Source organism: Patagioenas fasciata, chromosome 2 (assembly GCF_037038585.1).
Source record: "Patagioenas fasciata isolate bPatFas1 chromosome 2, bPatFas1.hap1, whole genome shotgun sequence".
Lineage (NCBI taxonomy): Eukaryota > Metazoa > Chordata > Aves > Columbiformes > Columbidae > Patagioenas > Patagioenas fasciata.
Genome location: NC_092521.1, coordinates 41569515 through 41586579, shown reverse-complemented (window position 1 = coordinate 41586579; position 17065 = coordinate 41569515). Strand labels below are relative to the sequence as shown.

General features: G+C 39.8%; 1 protein-coding gene across 9 annotated transcripts in view; it reads right to left on the bottom strand.

The window, feature by feature from the left end:
* Positions 1 to 478: 478 nt before the first annotated feature.
* The window catches only part of PLAG1 (PLAG1 zinc finger), a 50848-nt gene continuing 34261 nt past the window's right edge, over positions 479 to 17065 (bottom strand). For 8 of the 9 annotated variants that reach the window (XM_071804092.1, XM_071804091.1, XM_071804094.1 and 5 more), the window contains 3 exons: positions 11452 to 11551; positions 7338 to 7696; positions 479 to 6734 (listed from right to left, as the gene is read on the bottom strand). In XM_071804092.1, the coding sequence (XP_071660193.1) occupies positions 5471 to 6734; positions 7338 to 7579 (1506 nt within the window). In that variant the 5' untranslated portion in view covers positions 7580 to 7696; positions 11452 to 11551 and the 3' untranslated portion in view covers positions 479 to 5470. The remainder of the gene's footprint in view (positions 6735 to 7337; positions 7697 to 11451; positions 11552 to 17065) is intronic. The other variant, XM_071804097.1, reaches the window with a different exon arrangement.

Below are 17065 nucleotides of genomic sequence, written 5' to 3'. Positions count from 1 at the left end.
AAGTATTTCAGAGAGACCAACCCACATGCCACACACCCCCTTATAGTTTATCCTGCAAACTACAACAGTCGATGTCAATGACTTGTATCAATCTGAAACGGTGGAGAATCACACGCCCACACCTCCCACACAAGCCGTCCCACTTCAGGAACCCCAAACTCACCTTCCAGCGTCTCACAGTGTTTCAAAGCGCAATTTGATGGCAAACTCAATTGCTTCCTTCAGTTCAGATCTGTCTTGTCACAGACACAGTAGCATCATCCGATTTGTTCCTTGGTGAAATCATGAAACATGGATACTTATGCTTTAAGATTTTCTGAAAAACTGACATTTTACCAGTCATAAATTAGAAAGACAGTTATACCTTTGCAACTCAAAATAACTACACTCAGCAAAATCGGACGTATTCTGTAATTACTTATTGCAATCCCGCACACGCAGATCAAGATTTATCTATTGAAATGCCAGGCATAAGTGATTCATTAACTAAAACCATTCTGTAATTTTATTGATATATTTTGTGGAGTTCACATATTTTTGTACAGCAAACATAACACTGTAGGCCACAAGAAGCTGCAGCACTATTGTTTAATAGCAGCAAGGTATATTTTTTAATCAGGGTATGTGGACAATAAATAGTCTGTTTCTTTGGATGTGAATGTTTAAAATGAAGTTCTGCTGCAGCTTCATAATGTGATTGCTATTTTACAGAGCTTATACACAAAAATATATATGCAATCTTTTTGTCTATATTTTATACAAATACAACAGTAGTTTGTGAATACATTTTAAAGTACATATACATGATAAGCAACTCAATTTCCCATATCACAGGATAGCAAATTTTAAATGCAAGAAACATATACAAATTCAGTCTGGAATGCAGGGTTTTCTGTGTTCTTTTTTTTTTCTTTTTTCTCTATTTTTGACTCAAAACTCTTATCATTAAAACATTTTAGCATACAAGTCCAAACAATTTTTCCACTAGCTAAAAATATAATTTCAGCAATCCAAGTCAGGTTTGGGTGTGTCATAATTCCCCAATATACTTTTCCCAGGTTTTGTTTAAATTCAAAGGCTTTTAGTAATACACAGTATGTCCTTCACACCATATAAAAAGCCCACATAAAATTTTAACTAGCAGTCATCTATTTTTGTGAACAAGAGATGGGCTTGTCAGCGTTTAAATGCGTATGTCCAAAATTTTACTTTTGCAAGTGCATATGAATACATTGTGGTGTTGCACAAAGTTCATTAATGACAAATTAAGTCACAGTATAAAAATATATCATACAACTATAGGTCTAGTATAGTCCTTTTTTCTATGGGTAAAAATACATCTGAATGAGACAGGGAGGTTTGTAGCACCATGAGAGGAGTTGTATCCCAAGTTACATTAGCAGCATGATCCAATATAACAATATTGCAGGAGTGTTTCTGAGGAGATAAACATTCACTCTGGTTCAACTGTACCACTGAAGCTTATACTGAAAAGTGTTTACATATGATTAGCAATAGTTCTGTGTCACTTCCAGGGCTAGATAACTGTTATCAAAAGACACTGCCTTCCAACAAAAGTAAGACACCCTTATTGCATAAAAGCTTTGGGACTATCCAAACACATTTTGAACTACTGGGGCGTTACTCGTACGTTGAGCACGATGCTAAGTAGCCTGTGGTTTTAACTGTACACTGGGAGGATGCAGGACGGGCAGCTACGCCTGTACGGTTTACTACCTACCAGATAAGTACATTTATTTCAGAGGCTTATCTATAGACTGAGAAGAATACAGGATGAGCTGCTAAACCAGTGTATGAGACAGACATAACGAAGGATGCAATCCTGCTCCCCTCCACCTTTATGGGCGCAGGATCAGGCCCTAAGTTAACTTCAGACAGCAGCATAGCGATGATAGGATACGATAAAAAAAATCTGTATCAAATACTGCACGTTAAACAATTTTGTCATAGTTTACCATCCAGAACTCCAGAGGACACAGTTTGCAATAGGTGAGGACAAACTCCTAATTTTTTTTGACTGGTATTCAAAATGGCAGTAGAAGACAGTGTAGTTTGAAACATGTAAACCTAGTAAAAACCATTGTAAAACCCTTAAGAAAGACACACTGGTTCTGTGCAATATAGCAAATTGATAAGAAAACACTGTAAAAATGTACCTGTTTAAAATTACAATGTCTACCATTTTGTACACAAAGCATTATACCAAAGGCCTACATATATGTAATCTAATGGCACTTGAAACAAATTATAATAAAAGGTTTTATAATAAAAAGCATAACCTGTAAGAAATTTTCTTAAAAGGTTTAGGTTTTTCTTTTTGAAAGTGCTATATCTTGTAATATGTGTAACATAGAGGTTGACCAAGCTTTATTTTTAAAAATATTGGCCTATAATACAAGTTTAGCTCACTAGGCAAATGATCCTGAAAATATGTACTCTTAACATTCATTATTAGCTTAATAAAGCAATCAGCTCTGGCTCATGTTTCAGTCAGTATATGGTTTTTAAAAACCGCTACTGCCAAATTAACAATAAATCACTCTATTCCACAATTTACTACTAAATAAAGCACAAGCAACAAGTACACAAAAATATATATATTAAAAAAAAAAAAAACAAAAAACAACCAAAAACCAAAACAAAACCAAACAAAAAACCAAAAAACAAATCCAAACCCCAACCTTAGTAGAAGTTTAGAAGTTGCACAAAGAGTGGTGCAGGATCAGCCAGCCCTCCCCCCTCCCACTGAGAACCCATCTGAAATGGAGAAAACAGGTTTTAAAAACTTGACGGTTTAGTAGTGGCCAATATTGACTCTGCCTAAGTGATATTCCAAAGCACTGCGGTGCGGGCAGTATTGCTGACAGTGCCAGTCTGCTTCCACGTTACCGTACATCCTCGTCCAGTGGCAAACACGCTTGGTGCAGCCCCCCACTGAAGCCCTGACTGAATGAGGTTCAATATCTTGTCTGAGGTCCCTATTTCTCAAGTGAAATGTAGGTCTAACTCCGAAGTGAAACATCAATCCCTTTTCAGGAAGCTAAGGCACAAACACAGTAGTAAGGATTCTGGCTACGTGCTAAGAAACTGGTGTTGGCAAAGTGTCTGTTAGGTTTTAGTTGTTACTTTGTTTTGTTTTGTTTGTTTAGTGAAGTGTAACTGGTAACTGAGACTGATAAGCAGCCGCTATGGATTGGAAATTCGCGTGCCAGGTGCAGGATGCCAAGCACTCGCAACTTGCCTCTGCTGCAGTGGAAGTTGCAAATGCTCAGCTCCACGCGGGACACAACCCACTGGAGAAATTAAGTTCATCTTCATCTCAGATTGATTTGAAGGATTGAGAATAAACCCAAGTTATTCCTAGATGTGTTATGGTTGCTGATTTACATTCGGTTGCATTCATTTTGTGCTCTGTTCATCTGTGTTTTTTTTTTTCCCTTTAGAAAGGTGAAGAGAAAAAAAAGCAATATTGAACAAATCATTCAGCTAAAGATGTAAGTAAGCGAGCAATCTGTTTCACAGAAACCAGAAGAAGCCGTCATGAAGCAGAGCTAAAAGCCCACTTTACGATACGCTCCTAAACCCAAAATCTAGGAGTAGTTTGCAGAATTTCAAAGGTTTTTCCTTATTAATACATCCTTATTTTAATGCCTTTGGAACACTCATTTATAAAAATGTTTTTTTTCAGTAATAAAATTTAAATACACATATGTATAAAATAGTAAAACTACACCTGTATATTGCTCCTAGAATTAAAAAAAAAAAGCAGGAGCTACTGATAAAACATCCGGAGCATGAGCTCCTTAAATGGGAGCAACTTTTGTTTCTGTGAAGTATATTTAGTTTAACCACTTAAAACCTTGTATGAATCCTCATTGTCGTTTGAGAGATATTAATGCACTTGATTTCTATTTTTTAATTCCTTGTACAAAAATGACAAGGAAAAGAAGGTTACTGTTGAATTACAGCAAATCTAGTTTGCTTGCATGTATCACAGGGTTATTTTTTTTTTCCTCTTTTGGTTATTAAGGGTTGGGGAATAGAATATATTGCATTAGGTAAAAGTGGTGTAAGCAATATGCTTTTACTTCACTCCTAAGAGTCCTGTCTTTAAATCTTGGCAACGGGCAAAAAGTCCCTAACCAAGTACCCAGGTGTAGAAAGTGTGATTAACATCTAACTTGTTGCTTAGGAGGACATAACACACCATGTAACACAACTGAAAAGATCATTCCAATAAAAAAAAAAAAAAACAAAACCAAAAACAAAACAAAAAAACCCGGTATTTGCAAATTTACATTCACTCTCTGACTGCACACTAGTTCTGAACTGAAAACAGATAAACACTTTCTGGCTGGACTTGATCCACCCTTTGGCGGTGGCAGCTGGGAGAAGACTGATGCCTACAAATGCGAACATACTATCGGAAGATTCCTATGCAGTACTCCCTCTATGCTACTAAAGAGAAAAAACAGCGAGCTAAGAATAAAAACAAAAACTGTGACAAAATATTCTGCATTACTACATTACAACACTTTTATATTTCAAGATCAGCCATTAATTTTGCCTGTTTCCCTCTACCAGAGTCAAGAAAGCACAATAACACAGTTCCAAATTCAACTTGAAACATGTCATTTACACAAGCAGAGATTCTCTGTTGAAATTCTGTTCAGCCATGATTTTAGAGAATTAAACTAATTTTTTCTTCTGTTAACCATAACAGGCCACAAAAATTTAAGCCAGAAAATGGCAAAATTCTTAACATCTTTTATAATGACTTTAATACAAGTCAAAATGCTATATATATGTACATGTGTATATATGGACTTCTATATATACACACACAAGTTTTCAGAAAAATCTGAATTCTATATTTGTCATTATTCTAGGTTTGTCATTATAGAACAGATCAGATGTGTCACTATTCGGGAAGAGGATTTGTTTGGAAACGGACTGCAGAATTTTTTCCCCAAATCTTCAGGCATCTTTATGATACATATTTTAACTAGATTCTTTGCAAATAGTAAAATATATTAAAAGGCAGAAGTGGTAGTTCTACCACAGACCTCAACAAAATGGAATAGCTGGTATGGTTGAAAAAGTTTTAAAAAAGGGATGAGTGTTGAGAGTTTGCTTGGGGTGACTCTGTACTGAACATTTTGAACATGTCAGTTGGCAGTGAAAATGAAAACAATACAATGAGACTCTTTTTAAAAATAAAAGAAAGAAAAAAACCAAAACAAAAGAACAAAAAACAAAGTAAACACAGCCGAGAATAAACACTTTCAAAACATTTTTTAAAAAGTTAATTTAAATTTCTTACTGGCTTCATGAGATTGGTACTGTAAAAAAGCAGAGAATTTATAATGTCTTATAGTAGGCACTAAGTTAAAAATGGTCACCTAAGGCATTTCTACAAATAGACAGCAACAAGCCAGCTTTGTACATCCTATTGGAAAGCTTGATGAAATCGCGGTAGGGTGGTGGTTGTGCTTAGACTGCTTGTGAAAGCTGCTGACAACGAGTGCAGAGACCCAAGACCTATACTATTGCTAGGATCTTGTGGATCCTGGGTTTGTGGTGGAAGTTGAGTCATAGAAGAATGTGCCTCCTCTTGCGTATAACTCATTCCGAGGTTTCCCACCGAAACAGAAGGATTATAGGGAGGGCCGTTTACAGGTATGAAGTTGAACAGCTGAGAAAAGTCCAATGATGGGGTGTTTAGAGGTTCGCTAATAGGAACGGAGCCCTTGGAAAGGGAAACCTCCCCAGACCCATCATCTAGTGGCCCTACTTGTGGATCCAGCCCTAGTTTTGACGAAGATGCTTGAGAATCCTGGGATGAAGAAGGCATACCACTTTGCAACTCCATTAAGTAACTTTCGATTTCCCCTTTCAATGGCTGTTCTTTTTCAGGCATAGAAATTGCGTATGAGGTAGTACCGAGCGGATATTTCAACGATAGCTGGTGAGAAGGATGGACAGACTCCATATCTATTGGACAAGGCATTCCCAATGGTAACGATGTGGCAACCATTTGGTGTGCAGATGCAGAACTCTGCATGGACTGAATCTGAGTGTTGTAGAGATTTAATTGCAAAGTGTTTGTAAATGGCTTTGATGTCAGTTCACTGGAAGGTAAAGACATCACTGGAAGCAGCTCATCCTTAATAGGCACAGAAACATTGCAGGTAAAGGGATCTAGAAGGTCCATTGGCTCTGTTTTGACCTTCAAAAGTTCTTGGTTGTGACTTTTCTTCATGTGGCGCGTGAGGTGATCCTTCCGCCCAAATCTCTGTGCACAGTACTGACAGAGGAAGTCCTTTCTTCCAGTGTGCACTACCATGTGTCTACGGACATCCTTTCGGGTGTAGAACCGACGATCACAGTGTTCACACTGGTGTTTTTTCTCCTTCACTCCACCCGATGACTTGCCTGCGTGAGTTTTGAGGTGCTCCAGCAGCACTCCTGTGCTTTCAAAAGTCTGCAAACATACCTTACAGGTGAGGTCACCGCTTGTTGCAGCGTGCAAAGCCAGGTGACGTTTGAACCCAAGCTTGGTATTGTAGTTCTTTCCACATTCTTCACACTTAAAGGCCTCTTTGTTGGGATTGTGTGTATGTAGGTGATTCTTTAGGTGATCTTTTCGGTGAAACATTTTCTCACAATAATTACACTTGTGGGTTTTCTCAGGAGAATGAGTAGCCATATGCCTTTAAACACAGATATATTCTGTAAGTAATTATTTTGATCAAAAAACACACGTGCTCATTTTTTAATGGCAGCTAAATACTATGCTAAGGGCTGCTTTGTAACAGAACCTTTTAACTGAAAGCATGACACTACAAAGACAGTTCGACAAATTTAAATATAGCGAAATGCGAGCCATTTCTCTTAAATTGACACTTTAGTTTTGGTGGGTTTTAGCTAATGTAACAGGGGTATATGGGCAAGTATGAAAGTACTCATGTAAAAGTCCAAAGCCAAAAAAATTTCAGTCCATACTCTTTTTTCTCATGACAATTCCTTATACAAATGAAAATTCTATGCTCATTAAAAACAAAACAAACAAACAAACAAAAAACAACAAACAAACAGAAAACAAAAGCAGAAAACAAATTAAGAAACAAAATCAAAGACATTAGCTTGCAAACTTAGGTAATTTAGAATTCTAGAAACAATCCAATGGCTACTTTAATTTAACACATCCTCTCTGCAATCAGCTGAAGGTGTACACAAATATATACTTTTACACGGCTTAACACGGCCAACATAAAATAGATAATATAATCTGAAAGATAAATAGAGTTTAATACCTTAGTAATTTGTACTTAGAAACAAAGGCCTTGGTGCAGTCTTGTTGTGTGCACTTGTAGGGCCTCTCTCCTGTGTGAGAGTATGAGTGAACCTTTAATTTCTCAACACTGTTAAAGGCCTTGTCACACAGTTGGCAAGGAAAGTTTTTTCTTGGTTTGGTTTCACCACGCTTACGTTTCCCTGAAGGGACTTTCTGGGTATCTCTTACTTCTGACAAATCACCAGGAATGACAGTGGCCATCGCAGCCTAAACCAGGCCTTCTTGTTGGACACTTGGGAATTGCCCAACTCCACTAAATGATTTAGCTTTAGATGGCTTCTCAAGTTTCATGTGGTCGTAAAAGAAAGCAAAAGGGGACTGGAAAAAAAAAATAAGAAACAACTAGTTTGTAACTAAACTTAGATTTTGAAGTTTACTTGCTATGTGATGCTTCTGAATAAAACTTAAAAATAAAACTAGGTTCAGCTGGTCTAATGTAATACCTGTAGGTTTCTTTACACTATTTGCTGCAACTCTTAAAATGCATTGCTCAGGATGAACAGATCCACATTTGCCCTGAAATCACATCTCACAACCTTCCCCTCAAGCACTGATGGAGAACAGCAAAGGTTCTGTCAGATTAGGGGAGGCATCAGGCAAAGAGCCTACCTACCCAAATGGCTTTTGGCAGCTTTGGATTTCCAAGGAATTAAAGCCATGCCTGTGGTGTTTGCACAGGCATACACACACACGCACACATGCACACAGAGTGATCAAAGTGAAAATCTGTAAGCCTCAAAATATTTGAAAACCTGTGCAAAAAGCAGTAGTACCCATGCTGACAGTCTGGGGGGGTCAAAGCTCACGTTCTCACACGTACCTCTTCCTTGTGACTACTGCACACCTACTCTAGTAAAATGTATGTTTTGCCAATGATTGCTAATGCCAGGTGAAACTCTGCTAACAGACACTTGACATATTAATAACAGAAATCCCACAGATTAGGGATAGATTACACAGATTAGGGTTTTATCAGCCCAGCACTGGAGACCCCCCCCTCCTCATGCTACTCTGCAAGGTGTGAGCACTGTAAGCACTGAGGTTTAGCCTAGCTCTTAGGCTCCTAGCTCAGAGGCTCTTAGCTGGTTCTTCTGGGGCATTGCAAACTGTGAACTAAACCAGAGGCTTTCAGCTAAAGAGGGTGCACGATGCTTGAGTGTGACTTCCTGGCAAACAGCTTTAAATTCATCATCTGGTAACGTGTAGTAGCAACTGGGCGGCTGCCATTACAGGGCACTCAACAGCCCTCCTTTGTCAGGGGTAGCTGACAGCCTTTTCTCATCATTTGAGCACAGTTGCTACTTTAGATACCAAATGCAGTGCTACCTGTTGTGGGAAAGGCCAAGTGTGAGCTCTGTGGCAGCGGGGGTAAGGAGGAAGATGGCAGGAGGGCAGCACTCAATGCAAGCCACAGGCAAGACAGGAAAGCCCTAAAATTTGGCCTTTTTCCCTCAAAAGCAGCACTCCCCCTGCCTCGGTGTCGTGGCTCACAGCTGCTGTCTTCTCTGGCTGCTGCTGGGGCAGCTGCACAAGAGGCTGCTTGGCTGGGCGGCATTGAGGCCGGGGGCAGCGGCCGGGCTGAGGGTGTGGTGGCCGGCCGCCCCCATGGGCCCTGGCAGCGGGGCCGGGGAAGGCAGCAGCTGCTGGGACAGGTGGAACCAGGCAGCCAGGTGCTGGGCAGAGAGCACCAGGCTGCAGCTGCTTCAGCCTAATGTCTCCTCCCTGATACACCGACTGGAGTCTTCCCCATCAGCAGTGAGGGGAGGCTGGACAGCTTCAAGGCTGCCCACTTTCAGCTGTCCTCTCTCCCCTGCTGAGACTCAGCAGAAGTGGAGGGAGCCAACTGCTCCAGAGAGGGAGCAGAGAGCAGCACCCAACTAAACTGTCCTTGAAAGAGCCCTCGTGTGGCCCTGGAAGAAAGTGGGGAGAAAGGAGGGGCTGTTCTCTACACATGGCAGGACAGGAGGGCTGGGGAGCAGGGATGGAGAGAAGAGGATGCACCTCTTTAATGTCTGCATTTTATGAAAGCTTCAGACTGAGATTTCCATTTGAAATGTGTACACAGAGTATGTGTTTGTCTATGGCTCTTCCTCCCTCCTCCCCCAAATTTTTCCCTTGTCTTTATAAGAGGAGAGAAACACTGGCACACCAAGATGGAAATCTGCTGCCTTTCAACCCCATAGTCCTTGAATGGAGGTTAAACTATGTTACCTTCTATAAGCAAGAAGCTTTTTAAGACCACCTTTATTCTCCCAATTTTTTATGGACCCACTAACCTCTTTAAAGATACCCAGTGACAAGAAAGGTGTTTTTTTAAGGACTCTTATAATTTCAGATTTGTCTCCGACTCATTCCCACTCATGAGATGAAGCCTGAAGACATCAATTTCGTGAGTGGGAACAAGCACAGGTCTTCAAAGGATCAGCTTAATTTTGTTTTCAGTCTTACAAGCAGCTTTCTAGCTCATAAGTGAAAAAAACAGAACAGTTGTTTGGAGACTAGAGACCAAAGTGTTTCTGCAATAAAAGTAAATGAAGACCAGTTCCAAAGACTTCAATGGAGTCACCAATATAAACAAAAGGAGAGTCTGATTCACAGTGAACTTGTGATAAATTCGTAGATTGAGAGATTTTCACTATATGCTTTAATTAGAATCAGATAATAAAATTGTGTTTCCCTGTAAATGAACGCACTGGTCTTCTACACATATTGACCTGAATATAAAATGAAATCTCGTTTTAGCCTAATCTCTCCTCACAAATAAAGTTCTGAGGGAGAAAAAAAATCCAACCCACTATGCTTACATAGGGTGTATCTATACCGCATGGGCACCTATAGGAGACCTGCTGCACGGAGCCGACAGCGCAGAAGCTGTGGCCCTCACTGCGTGCCTGGGGCACCTATGGCCTCACAGGGTAAGAAAGGGCTATGGACCCTTTCGCCTCCCTGCCAAATCCACATCTAGCCCGAGGGGGACAGGCAGCATTGGCGGCAACGGGCAAGGGAGCTGTCTCCACAGTCTGCTGCTGGGGAATGCAGTGAAGTTGACCATGCTGGGTCCATAGCTCAATAGCAAGTGGCCTCCATGCTAAGGGAAGCAGGCATGGCTATAAGGATATGTGTTGGAAGGATGAACTGCCATGAGGAGGCACAAGGAACAAAACTAGGATGTGGGGGCAGGGAGGTGCAGGGAGCACTGCATGGGAGCTGGGAACATCTAAGGGCACAAGTATGGGGGCAGGTGGGGAGGGACTGCATGTGCATTAGGCTGGGGAGATGCAGGATATTCGGCCATGCAGAAGGGTGATATGCAGGGTCTGGTGTGAGGCCAAAAGTAGTCTTTGTTGTGGAACAGCATATGAGGCTTAATTAACAACTCTGACAACTTCTCACTCCTTTTCTCATTGCAAGGATCACACCTCGGACTGGAGGCCATCCTATATTCAGGCCAATATAACATGACTGTTACCTTCTCCAAAACACGAGGTAAGCTAGCTGCTGTACCAGATGGAACTCAGAACATTGACACAGATGAAGAATTCAGGTTTTGTTGCTCCATAATCAAAACTAATTAAGCTGACTTTGAACTGCTTAAGTGTCCTTAAAAACACATCATTAGAACAAATATAGTGTGGATCCAATCTTTGACAATGACAGTGTTTTATTAAAAAAAAATGTACGCACTATTATCTCAGTACCATTTCTCAACAGATAAGGCAATTAAGAACTTCAGTATTGATCTCTTAATAGCAAATAACCACTTTTTTTTTTTTTTCTTGTGGATATATAGACTGAGCAATGGAGATAAAACTTAAAGAAAACCACTGATCCTCAAATATTACACTTTCCAAAGACCAGCTGAAAGAATTTTATGAATAATATTGCCCATTTGTGTCTCAACATATTATCACTTAAAATCCTCATTCTTATTGGTGCTTTCACAACTGCAAGATGAACGATTATATGCAGTATTAAATATAACAAACACATTACAAAAAAGCTCATATATAATACTATTTTTAAAGAAGCATATACTTAAAGCAGGATTAAAGCAGCCTCTGTTCAATGCACACCTGATGTTTGCCCACTAAAGTCCTCAGATTTTGGTCTTAACCAGTTCCGCTGACTCTTCTTGGAGGAAACCAGAATCCAGTACTTCCCATTTTTACTGGTCTGAAAAACAAAAGGAAGAACGGACTAGACTCCAGCGAAAACAGTATATTCAGAAAGGCTGGGATGCGGCAAGGCAGGGGGTTGGAAAGAATCAGAAAGGAAAAGTTAAAAGGGATAGATCCAACCCATGCACAGAACATTATGTACTGTTAATTGTAAACTGTAGGAATCAATCATTCTTGCATTATCAGTAGTAATTATACACTTCAATTCACAGTATACTTACATCATTTCAACTAATGCTATGCGGGACAGTAACACATAAAGAGATAAAATTAGACAAAAGCAAAGGAGTTTTCAATAAAGATAAAACCAAAACAAACAAAAAAATCACAGACCACAAATAATTTAGAAATTACAGTGAAACATGTTAAATGCTGGGGCCAGACTTGAGTTTCTTACTCAGAAAGGTCTGAATAAGAGAAGATTTCTGGATTAGGCCCAACTTTACTAGAACCTAATGCCTTCATTCTGCTTAATTATACAGGAAATAGCAGCTTAAAACGTGACCTGCAAAGGAAAATAAAATTAATTTAAAAAAAAATAATAAAGCCTCTTGATGTACATGCTACAGGTAAATCGCAATACAGGGCAAGTCTAGGTGTGCCTGAGCAAATCCAGAGGGCCTTTCTGGAATTTCCCTTACATCTCCCATTTCCCTGCCACCATCCTCTTGTAAATTTGCAGCATGTCTTCCTTTTCTTGCTGAAAGGCCTCCTGGATGACACAGGTATACGCGGAAAACATGTTCAATGCCTCATTATACAGGGGAGGTTTTATCCCCTCCAACTCTTCCAGATATGTAAAGGCAAAGCCCTATACAGCGCACACACCCCACGTGGCATACCAGGCTGAAGGTATTTGGCAGGAACCCCAGAGTAATGTAATATTTCCCCCCGGACAAACCATTTTCCCTTCTCCCTTTCCATTCACTCCAGTAAAGGATTCTTGCTTTTGGTTCTGTGTTCAATTTCACACAGCCTCAGCCTCCTCTGCTGGTAAGCATGAACGCGAGCAAAGCCGCGTCCTTCAACACCTCTCGAAGGCAAAAGCGCTATCACGGCAACCAACTGAAGCTCTGACAGCTGAGGAGCATTTATTTGAGTCTTTGTACATACAGGCAGGAGGCTGAAACAGCTCCAGTACCCAAAGAAAAAGTGAAAAAACTGTTTTCAACTAATGAGCAAGAGAGGGGGAACAACCCTCACCTCCTCTTTCGGAGGTCCCCAAATCACCTTGTTTCATGAAGAAAATGCTGATGACTTCTCACTTCCTCTCCCAGCAAGTCCTTTATAAATCATTTACCCTGTGACGCCTATCTCAACATCTTCCACTATTGCAGCAGAAAGGAAGAACTTCACTATCCAGATATTTTTACTAATGTAGCTCACAATAAGTAGATTATATTTAAGACAGCCACATAAATGTAATGAACTAAGTCCTTGTGGACTTAGTTCCTCCACTCTTGGTATTTACAGACTATTTCCTCTTCAGGAAAAAAAAAAAAAAAAAGATCTGTCTAAAATATTATAATGCCCTCTCAACAGTATTCAATATTTTCTCTTAAATGCTTATGGTGCTCAATTCTCACCACACATCTGAAGTCACTCTAGCAGAAAGCAGATGCCCTCAGAGATGGGCCATCAGAGGCATGGAAAGACCTTGTCAGGGGCAACTGAAGCACCTGGAACAAGTAAATAAGCAAGGTAAATGCCAGGGGGATTTAAAATGCTGAAGAGAATAAAGGAGGAGAGTCAGTTACTCTTATTATCTTATGAATACAGCAAAATCACAAAGCAGTGGATCCAGATGAGGGCAATGCTATACCTACAATTAGCCAGCATATTGACTTCTACAAGACCATTATTAAGCAAAGAGCTTAGCAACATACACACAAAAGGGGAAAAGTTTGTATGAATAACGAAAACATCTGCTACATTTGACAGAATTAAGTGAAAGCAGAAAATTTCAGAAAATCCCTATGCTTTGTGGCAATACATCAGCTATTGCGGCAATAAATCAGACTTCTTGTCATGCACAGAATACAAAAGTTGCCCATGATAATCCTGATTTTTAGAGCACCTTTCTCAGAAGCCTTTTAGTGCTAGATAATCTCTGCGGCAGAACACTGGACAAAGACGTACCATTCTTCTCCTAACTGCTTATAGCTATAGCATTATTAAGTTTTCTTCTGAATTACATAAGTTAGGAAAAATGTTAACAGAATAACAAAGCTCAAATTATCCTCCACATCACACTGCAAAAAGCAGTGTCACATGTACATGCCCAAAACCCACTTGGGAACTAGTAATAAAATATGACTTCTATAATTTGCCAGATTATAATTCTTAGAATTTATCAGACCTTCCAGTATCCATGAGGCACTAATTTTGCTAACTCTCCAAACACTCAGATAACTCCAGGTTAGACTTTGTAGAAAAATGCTAGACTTTTAGCAACAGAAGACTCATCTCAAAGTAGCTGCAGATAGCAAAAGCTGCCAACCCGGCACTTCCAGAGGTCTCTCTTATAGAGAGGTAACTTTCAGTAAGAGAAGATCTCAGCTGGAGAAGGTGATCCCAGCAATGGAAACAGTCAAGCAGGTAAGAAAAATCCATGCTTAATTGGCAAAGGTGCTGAAGTACTGAAGACGACTTCAGGGGTGCTTTTCTCCTTCTTGAATTAAAGTCAGTCTTCTGACTGATGCAGCGGTCTATATCAAGAACTGTTTGATCTTGGCAGACCATCTGATCTGCATTTATTTGAACACTCTTTAAAGGAGACAGCCAGTGAAACCTGTTCACCTTTGATGCCCATGTTCAGAAGGAGAATCATGTCTTTGGTAGAAAGATGCTGATTCTCCATTTGTTCTTGGATGGATGTGGCCAGAGGTAGAAGCGGGCAACAAAGGGAGGTGTCAGTGGCCCGAGTTCTGCTACATCTGGAAGTTCAAACTGAGGCTTTGATGCTGTAGGACAAAGCAGGAGGAAGAATGGGCATTGCTAGGATGAGACTGTTAATCAAAAGGTGGGTTTGACAAGTGAGCCTCCCTAGGCCAGGAGCAGCTCGTGCCTGCACTTTCACAGAGTAATAATTCATTTAATTTTCTGCCTGTTTCATTGTGTAATCTGAAAGATATGAACAGCAAGCAACACGTACGGACACGTTTCTCCCCTAAACAAAGAAGACACCTGGCACGACTGTCTCTAAACACGGCACTGCCAAATGGCTGGAGGGACAGACCTCAAGCCCCAGAGCCCTGCCTCCAGCCACTGCGGCCTTTCCTATGGCGGGCAGCAAGAGCGAGAGAGCCAACAGGTACAGAATCTGACAGCAGCCAGGAACCGGACGGGGTTTACAGCTCCTGTTCTCTCACAGGCTGACAAAGAGATGTCAAAAGACAAAAGGGTCTATGCTGAGGTCCCAGGGGCATGAGATGGCACTGAGAGGTGGGTGAATCCACTTGGCCTTTTGCATTTTTGGACAGTAGTTATTGTAAATAACCATTCAAAGATGTAGGCACTGGCCCTACTGTACAGCAGTGTTTCATGTAAGGGGAGCACACACACATATGCAAACTAACCACAAAAGAACAGAGTTTGGTGTTTGTTTTTTTAAATATATACAAGTGTGTATTTATCTTATTGTGAACTTCAGGACTTCTTATAGCAAGACAGCTGAGTTCAGAGAAATCCTTCTCCATGGATCCAACTCCTAGCCTACAGTATAAAGAGGTGGCCAAGAGAGCATGGTAGGACAGCAGCAAGAGCACGCACAGACTGCAGGGGGACACAACCAAACCCAAGCACGCAGCAGAACCACCCATGAAAGCTGCTGCAGGGAAATTGCATGATATGGGCAAAACAGTGAAAATATCTATCCAACAGTCTTAGGTATAAACATAAGAATGAGTTAGAGATAATAACACATAAGACTTTCCCCCTTGGGGAAACAGCCTAACATCTAGAACACAATGAATTAACATAAGCACTGAAACTAAAACCAGGCAGCTATTGTAGTCTACTGTTAGGGGCAGCACATTACTAATATTTACTGTGTGCAGAACAATGATTATGCTGCAAAGAGTATTATCTAGAAGGTAGAAAAATACAACTACTAAGATATTTCATCGATGGGAAATTTTAAAAAAGTCTTTGTGTTTTGTTTGTTTGTTGCTTTTTGTTTGTTTGTTTTAAACATCCACAAAACAGAGAAACTTACTGAAACTGCATAAAGTTGAGCAGGAAAAAACCCTGATCCTTTCAAACTACTGTGAAATACGGGTAGCAAGGGAAACAAAGACACTAAAATTATTAAATCTATTTTTTTTTTTCCCGGGCAGTAAATACACAGGAAACTTCTGTTAATTATACATACCTTTTATTAATTAATAAAGTAAGCATTTGGAGGGAAAAACCACTAGGTTGCTGCAGAACAGTAGCCATAATATGAAAATAGCTACTGATATAGATTTGACTATTAAATACAAGATTTTTTTTTTTTTCATGAGCATAAGACTACTTGCAGTTCTTGAAAGCTGTACTACAGTAATGAAATTTGGACAAGCAGCTTTTTGATTTTAGAAAATAACTCATTTTTATAATATGCTACACTAGAAAGAATATTACATAACCTTTTTCAGAATATAGAAGAAATATTCTATCATGCCTGTCTTGTTTTTTTCAAGTTTCTGGAAAAGTAGAACATGAACTTACCAACATTTATTTTATCATGACCTAATAGTCTATAATTTAAAGGAAAACAAAAATCACAATATTACTCAGCATCTCTTTGTGAGCTTTCCATGCTTCAAATTACTTTGGTCCACTTTAAGTCTTGAGTGCTCAGTTTTGCTTACTGAATGTTCCAAAGGATTCCTGATTATATACTAAATTGAAGGAAATAAGAGCTGCCTAGAGTTAACTGATCTGATGATTATGGTTTTATGAGCTTTTTAAGAACCTCTATGGCACTCCATAGATGTTTTTCTAAAAACTTTGGAGAGGCTGTGGTACAAATAACATTGATACTGCAATTACTGTTAGAATGTTTAAAACCTGTGAAAGTGCTTTAATGTATTTTGGAATCATACCACAACCCTCTTTCTGAAGTCAAACATGAGGAAGAAGTTTCTTTACAATGAAGGTGGTGAAACACTGGTGTAGGTTGCCCATAGAGGTGGCAGATGCCCCATCCCTGGAGATATTCAAAGCCAGGCTGGACAGGGCTCTGAGCAACCTGATCTAGTTGAAGACGTCACTGCTCGTTGCAGGGGGGTTGGACTAGATGACCTCTGAAAGTCCCTTCCAATCCTAACTATTTGGTGATTCCATGAATAATTTGCATCCATTTTTAAAGTGATGATTCTTCTTCGAAAACAAACTTTGGTTACCATTTAATCTCCATACAGGACCATGTCATTTTTATAACAAAATCAAAACCAAATCCTGTACAAGTAAAACCAAACACACATACTGAAGGTGTCTATGAGATTATACAATAATATGATCAGGA